At 51.5% G+C, this 8520-nt stretch overlaps 1 protein-coding gene across 1 annotated transcript in view; it reads right to left on the reverse strand.

The window, feature by feature from the left end:
- Positions 1–8283, reverse strand: part of cdc25d (cell division cycle 25 homolog d) — a 23027-nt gene extending 14744 nt beyond the window's left edge. Inside the window, exons 1-3 of the mRNA XM_038822218.1 lie at positions 8186–8283; positions 5496–5590; positions 98–149 (exon numbers count right to left, since the gene is read on the reverse strand). Coding sequence (XP_038678146.1) covers positions 98–149; positions 5496–5590; positions 8186–8283 — 245 coding nt within the window. The remainder of the gene's footprint in view (positions 1–97; positions 150–5495; positions 5591–8185) is intronic.
- Between the last annotated feature and the right edge of the window lie 237 nt (positions 8284–8520).

An 8520-nucleotide genomic window follows, 5' to 3' on the forward strand; every position in this document is an offset into this window, starting at 1 on the left:
CCCCCCCCCCCCCCCCCCCCCCCACCAATAAAAGGTTCATCACATAATACAAAGATGCCAGGATGAGATGCCCTGTCATTCATTCCTGGAGACACACCATTGGTTTGTGTTCTTCGCCTTCAGTCTGCATGGTGAGTTGGGGGACTGACCTGTAATCAGTAATGCAAAAGATACAATTAACTCATTTCTGCAGCATCCCTGATTTACCTCTTTGTCAAGAGTTTCTCTCTCGGTCGTTGTCACAGCTCCAAGGAATTCCCTGGCGGCATGGAGCTGTCAGCCATTGCTCAGTAGGTAGCACTGTTGGCTCAAAGGGCTGTGAGTTCAAACCCCACGCCAGAGACATAGTCCAGGCTGACACACGCACTGCAGTACTGAAGGTACACTCCACTACCACTCTCCACTGCCACTCTGCACTGCTACTCTCCACTACCACTGCCACTCTGCACTGCCACTCTCCACTACCACTCTGCACTGCCACTCTCCACTGCCACTCTGCACTGCCACTCTCCACTACCACTCTCCACTGCCACTCTGCACTGCCACTCTGCACTGCCACTCTGCACTGCCACTCTGCACTGCCACTCTCCACTACCACTCTGCACTGCCACTCTGCACTGCCACTCGCCACTACCACTCTCCACTGCCACTCTGCACTGCCACTCTCCACTACCACTCTGCACTGCCACTCTGCACTGCCACTCTCCAGTGCCACTCTGCACTGCCATTCTCCACTGCCACTCTGCACGGCCACTCTCCACTGCCACTCTGCACTGCCACTCTCCACTGCCACTCTGCACTGCCATTCTCCACTACCACTGCCACTCTGCACTGCCACTCTCCACTGCCACTCTGCACTGCCACTCTCCACTACCACTGCCACTCTGCACTGCCACTCTCCACTGCCACTCTGCACTGCCACTCTCCACTACCACTCTGCACTGCCACTCTCCACTGCCACTCTGCGCTGCCACTCTCCACTACCACTCTGCACTGCCACTCTGCACTGCCACTCTCCACTACCACTCTGCACTGCCACTCTGCACTGCCACTCTCCACTACCACTCTCCACTGCCACTCTGCACTGCCACTCTCCACTACCACTCTGCACTGCCACTCTGCACTGCCACACTCCACTACCACTCTCCACTGCCACTCTGCACTGCCACTCTGCACTGCCATTCTGCACGGCCACTCTCCACTGCCACTCTCCACTGCCACTCTCCACTGCCACTCTCCACTACCACTCTCCACTGCCACTCTGCACTGCCACTCTCCACTACCACTCTGCACTGCCACTCTGCACTGCCACTCTCCAGTGCCACTCTGCACTGCCATTCTCCACTGCCACTCTGCACGGCCACTCTCCACTGCCACTCTGCACGGCAACTCTCCACTGCCACTCTGCACTGCCACTCTGCACTGCCACTCTCCAGTGCCACTCTGCACTGCCATTCTCCACTGCCACTCTCCACTACCACTCTGCACTGCCACTCTGCACTGCCATTCTCCACTACCACTGCCACTCTGCACTGCCACTCTCCACTGCCACTCTGCACTGCCACTCTCCACTACCACTGCCACTCTGCACTGCCACTCTCCACTGCCACTCTGCACTGCCACTCTCCACTACCACTCTGCACTGCCACTCTCCACTGCCACTCTGCGCTGCCACTCTCCACTACCACTCTGCACTGCCACTCTGCACTGCCACTCTCCACTACCACTCTGCACTGCCACTCTGCACTGCCACTCTCCACTACCACTCTCCACTGCCACTCTGCACTGCCACTCTCCACTACCACTCTGCACTGCCACTCTGCACTGCCACACTCCACTACCACTCTCCACTGCCACTCTGCACTGCCACTCTGCACTGCCATTCTGCACGGCCACTCTCCACTGCCACTCTCCACTGCCACTCTCCACTGCCACTCTCCACTGCCACTCTCCACTACCACTCTGCACTGCCACTCTCCAGTGCCAGTCTGCACTGCCACTCTGCACTGCCACTCTCCACTGCCACTCTCCACTGCCACTCTGCACTGCCACTCTCCACTGCCACTCTGCACTGCCACTCTGCACTACCACTCTGCACTACCACTCTCCACTGCCACTCTGCACTGCCACTCTCCACTACCACTCTGCACTGCCACTCTCCACTGCCACTCTGCGCTGCCACTCTCCACTACCACTCTGCACTGCCACTCTGCACTGCCACTCTCCACTACCACTCTCCACTGCCACTCTGCACTGCCACTCTCCACTACCACTCTCCACTGCCACTCTGCACTGCCACTCTCCACTACCACTCTGCACTGCCACTCTGCACTGCCACACTCCACTACCACTCTCCACTGCCACTCTGCACTGCCACTCTGCACTGCCATTCTGCACGGCCACTCTCCACTGCCACTCTCCACTGCCACTCTCCACTGCCACTCTCCACTGCCACTCTCCACTACCACTCTGCACTGCCACTCTCCAGTGCCACTCTGCACTGCCACTCTGCACTGCCACTCTCCACTGCCACTCTCCACTGCCACTCTGCACTGCCACTCTCCACTGCCACTCTGCACTGCCACTCTGCACTACCACTCTCCACTGCCACTCTGCACTGCCACTCTGCACTGCCACTCTGCACTGCCACTCTGTACTGCCACTCTGCACGGCCACTCTACACGGCCACTCTCCACTGCCACTCTGCACTGCCACTCTGCACTGCCACTCTCCACTGCCACTCTGCACTGCCACTCTCCACTGCCACTCTGCACTGCCACTCTGCACTGCCACTCTCCACTGCCACTCTCCACTGCCACTCTGCACTGCCACTCTCCAGTGCCACTCTGCACTGCCACTGTCCACTGCCACTGTGCACTGCCACTGTGCACTGCCACTCTTCACTGCCACTCTATAATGCCACTCTCCACTGCCACTCTCCACTGCCACTCTCCACTGCCACTCTCCACTGCCACTCTTCACTGCCACTCTGCACTGCCACTCTCCACTGCCACTCTCCACTGCCACTCTCCACTGCCACTGTGCACTGCCACTCTCCACTGCCACTCTTCACTGCCTTTGGATGATACATTAAACCAAGGAAATTATTTGGGGAAACTATTGCATATTTGAAGAAGAATGCAGATTTTTGTTGGCAAACATTCCTCCCTGAATAAAACAGATCCATTCACTATTTGTTTGTGAGATCTTGCCTCTCACTGAACTACGTGCAACAATATTCTATGTTTTATTAGTTGTATAGGAGTGGCTAAATGATGTGATATGGCATTATATGACTCTTTTGTACTGATCTGATTTCACAATATTTTCAACTAATATTCTCATTTTTCAAAAAATGTATTTTATTACAGACATGTAGCAAAACAGCTTACAACCCATAAACGCCCCGGGAAACATACCTCCCAGCAATCAACTGTACAGTCTGATTTTTCCCCCTCCCCCCTACATTGGTCAGCTCCTCAAACACGGTCACAACATCCCCCACCTTTTCTCAAACTCCCCTGCTGAGCCCCTTAACTCATACTTTATCTTCTGCAAACGCAGGAAGTCATAGACGTCACCCAATCGCGATCCCGGTGGCGATACCGACCGCCACTCTAGTAGAATTCACCTCCGTTCAATCAGGGAGGCGAAGGCCACGACATCGGCCACCCTCCTCTCCATGAGCTCCGGCTTCTCTGAGACCCCAAATATCGCCACCAAGGGGTCCGGGTCCACTCCCTCCTCCAGGTCCACTCCCTCCTCCACTATCCTGGCTAAGACCGCGAACACTCCCGTCCAGAATCTTCCCAATTTTTCACAACTCCAAAACATGTGCGCGTGATTCGCTGGCCCCCGCCCACACCTCTCACACTCATCTGCTACCCCCTGAAAGAACCCACTCATTCTCGCCCGAGTCATATGCACCCTGTGCACCACCTTGAACTGTATCAGGCTCATCCTTGCACAGGTTCAATTAATATTCTCAGTACTATATCTCCTCTCTCCACATCATTAGAGGAAAAGTAGAAATACTTCACGGGAGGCCAGAAAAAACAAGATGTAGAGGCAGTAGGGAAGGTTAACAAAGATGTCCCAGATTACCAGAACTAAGAGGCTCAGCCCAATTTGAACTCACTCGAAATCCATTCATTTAGACCAGGATGTTACAGTCTCTGCCAGTGAACACCATCATGGGCGGGAAGGGATCATTTGGAATATTCCCATCCTGCTGGTAGCACAGTGGTTAGCAATGTTGCTTCACAGCGCCAGGGTCCCAGGTTCAATTCCTGGTTTGGGTCACTGACTGTGTGGACTCTGCACGTTCTCCCCGTGTCTGCGTGGGTTTCCTCCGGATGCTCCGGTTTCCTCCCACAAGTCCCGAAAGACGTGCTTGTTAGGTGAATTGGACATTCTGAATTCTCCCTCTGTGTACCCGAACAGGCGCCGGAGTGTGACGACTAGGGGCTTTTCACAGTAACTTCATTGCTGTGTTGATGTCAGCCTACTTGTGACAATAAAGATTATCATTATTATAATGATGTCTGCTGCTGGCAGGGACTGTAAAATCCAGACCTTAGTGTTAGAATTAGGTTTGTTCCTCACATCAGGGAAGGTTGAGTAGACTGAAGATGTGGGAAGAGAAAAGACTGAGGAATGACCCATTAGAGGTCTTTGAGATTATAAAGAGGTTCGCTAGGGTAGATCTGTAGAGATGTTTCCAGTTGTGAGGCAGAGCAAAACTTTGGGCCATAAATACAGGAAGGTAGTCACTAATGAATCCAATAAGGAAGTTAGTGAGCACAGTAAGAAGTCTTCCAACACCAGGTTAAAGTCCAACAGGTTTGTTGCAAACACTAGCTTTCGGAGTACTGCTCCTTCCTCAGGTGAATGAGGAATGAGGAAGGAGCAGTGCTCCGAAAGCTAGTGATTTGGAACAAACCTGTTGGACTTTAACCTGGTGTTGTAAGACATCTTACTGTGCTCACCCCAGTCCAACGCCGGCATCTCCACATCGAAGTTAAGGAGAATAGAGTTGATGGGGTGAGCTGAGAAAGGCTGGGAAGAGGCTCGTGTGGGCCATTAATTCTAGCTTGGGCTATACTGCACCAAATCTATGTTTGTGCTGTCGATACTATGTCACTGTCCATGAAAGATATGCAGAGACAGACGCAACAAATGATTAGACTCACAGCCATGCATTCTTGCAGGAGTAAGAAATGTTTCTGTATTCATGAGTGAGTCTGACTATTTGCTGCATCTGTCTCCGATTGCCAAACTGCCTCCAGATGCAAAGTTATATTTTTTAGGCTTGTCCGGCCTGTTGGCCCTGTGGCTTCTAAACCCCCTCAGCTGCTCCCCTTCAATGACCGTTCTGTGCAAAACATTCTGTTCCCCCCCTCACCCACCCACACCCAGCCCTCCGTCGTCCCCGACAGAATGTTGATACCATGGCAACAGACCCCATTTACCAGCAGGGCACAACCTGTACCGACCTGTCGGAGTTTTGGTATCCGTGGCAACGGGCAAGGCCTCAGGGCTCGGGTTTCCACTCTCGGGAGAAAGCTTGAGTCTGCGCTTGGGGGTGTCGCTGAGTTCAGGGAATAACAGCAAACATAAACAAGCTGGAGCAGACGGAGCACATAGAGAGAGATCAAATATTTTAACCATTTCCTTCTACAGTTGACAAGGAGGGGCCCTGTGTTTAAATCTCCTGACGTAAACCTCCGCATCTGAATTTCAAACATTTTTTTAGAACATTTCAAAAATAAATTACACTTCATTATCTACGCATTGAATGTCTTTCTCTAACTGATAAAGTTAGAACATAGAACATAGAACAGTACAGCACAGAACAGGCCCTTCGGCCCTCAATGTTGTGCCGAGCCATGATCACCCTACTCAAACCCACATATCCACCCTATACCCGTAACCCAACCCCCCCCTTAACCTTACATTTATTAGGACACTACGGGCAATTTAGCATGGCCAATCCACCTAACCCGCACATCTTTGGACTGTGGGAGGAAACCGGAGCACCCGGAGGAAACCCACGCACACAGGGGGAGGACGTGCAGACTCCACACAGACAGTGACCCAGCCGGGAATCGAACCTGGGACCCTGGAGCTGTGAAGCATTTATGCTAACCACCATGCTACCCTGCTGCCCTAAGTTCTTCGAAGAATTCCTATGTTTTCCTTGTTCTTCCTCGTCTTTGATTCAGGAGGTTCTGAGCTCAAAGCCAACTCCAGGGACATAAATGCAAAGTCTAAGTTGAGACTCCCATTACTGAGGGACTGCTGCACTGTCACAGGTCTTGTCCTTCAGGTGAGATATTGCATTTCTATAACACCATCGGGATGACACAAAATACCAAATCACTTCCTGATCTGTGTTGTGTTGGAACCTGTAAAGTGTGTGCAGATATCAGCTGGGGATATGAATACGCTCTACTCTCATACTCCTTGTGGTCAAACTGCCTGCTTGCACGTTGCGAAGTTGCCAGAGAGCGAGTGGCAGCTGATGAATGGCGATCCAGTGAACGACTGAAGCCTTCAAGAAAGGAGGTCGGGAAAATCAGAATTAGTGATAAATTTCCGCTCTTAAAAGATGCAGAAAAAGGGCAGCACGGTGGCTCAGTGGTTAGCACTGTAGTCTCACGGCGCCAAGGTGCCAGGTTCGATCCCGGCTCTGGGTCACTGTCCGTGTGGAGTTTGCACATTCTCCCCATGTTTGTGTGGGTTTCGCCCCCACAACACAAAGATGTGCAGAGTAGGTGGCTTGGCCACGCTAAATTGCCCCTTAATTGCAAAAAATGAATTGGGTACTCTAAACTTATTTTTAAAAGGTGCAGAATGAGGTCAGTAAAGCTTTGGAAATGAGAAATTAATCATGACGGTGTTTATGCTTTTTTTTCTAAAGATTTAGAGTACTCAATTCATTTTTTTCCAATTTAGGGGCAATTTTAACGTGGCCAATGCACCTACCTTTTGGTTTGTGGGGGCGAAACCCACGCAAACACGGGGAGGATGTGCAAACTCCACACGGACAGTGACCCAGAGCCGGGGTCGAACCTGGGACCTCGGCGCCGTGAGGCAGCAGGGCTAAGACAGTGTTTGTATAGTGGATGCTGGTGAGTTCAGATGAAGCAAAGCGGAAGGAGGCTTATGTGGAACCAGCAGAGAGCTGGTGGGCCGAATGGCCTGTTTCTCTGCTGTAAATGCTACGCTGTGAATAAACAAATTAACCCGAGGGGGAGATGAAAGGATTTGCTGCGATCTGAATGCCTGAAAGGGTGGCAGAAGCAGATTCAAGAATAACCTTTAAAATAAACTTGGAAAATACCTAATACCAGAGAGCTAACACAGGCACAATGGCTTCCGGCTCGGCACTATCATACTATGGTCTAACTATAATCGGGAATGAGGTTTAGCAATCTTTGTCATCCATTATACATTAAACACACTTCACTGGGTGTTCCAAAATGCTGCACATTCATTTTTCATTTAATAAGGTAAGAACAGTGTCTAAGTTCCCAAAGACAAACCGTTAGGTGAATTGGACATTCTGAATTCTCCCTCTGTGTCCCCGAACAGGTGCCGGAATGTGGCGACCAGGGGCTTTTCACAGTAACTTCATTGCAGGGTTAAGGTAAGCCGACTTGTGACAATAAAGATTATTATTATTATGTTTCATACGCGCTTCATTGGCGGCAAAACACTTTGGGACATCCAGTGGTGGTGAACGGTACTGTAGAAATGCCAGAATAAGCTTCTGGGGACAAAGTACAGCACGCACCTTCCAAATCCGCGACCTCTGCCATCTAGAAGGCATCTAGAAGGGTAAGGGGCAGCCGGCACAGAAGAACCCCAGCTGGAATGGAAGTTCCCTTCCAAAGTCACGCATCACCCTGAAATATATCGACTCTTCCTTGACAGTGGCTGCATGCATCACAATCCTGTAACTCCCTCCCTAACTGCACCGTGGGTGTACCTACACCACATAGACTGGAGCGGCTCAAGGAGGCAATTAGGGATGGGCAACAAATGCTAATTTAAGATTTGCTAAACAGAAAGCGTTCCAATCAATTATACAACTAGAAACAAACACATCTTTGTTTAAAATTGAACCCGATTGCTTCTCATTGGGCAGTAATGCTGATGCATTGTGCAATGCTTGGATTACCTCTCCTGGCAGCTCAGGCTGTTGAGATTGAAGGACAGGCTGGAGACGGGAGAGAAGTGGAGATGTGGGTAGAAAGGAGGGTCTGGGGAGAAGGACATCCTCTCTCCCCCCCCCCCACCCCCCCTCAGCAGCTTCTCCCAGTCTTCGGTCTGGCCAGTTCAGGATCGATGTGCTGTCGAGCCTTTCGGTTCGATCAGAAAGAATTGCAATTGACTTCTTGATGCAAAGTTTGTTTTTTTGCAATGCCAATTGCGGCTGTCACCCTGGAGGATGCCGTTGCAGTGACTCTCCCTGCAGCATCACTCAGTGCCGCTTGCTGCTGGCCTGTTGCTGGG

This window comes from Scyliorhinus canicula, chromosome 16, assembly GCF_902713615.1.
Source record: "Scyliorhinus canicula chromosome 16, sScyCan1.1, whole genome shotgun sequence".
Lineage (NCBI taxonomy): Eukaryota > Metazoa > Chordata > Chondrichthyes > Carcharhiniformes > Scyliorhinidae > Scyliorhinus > Scyliorhinus canicula.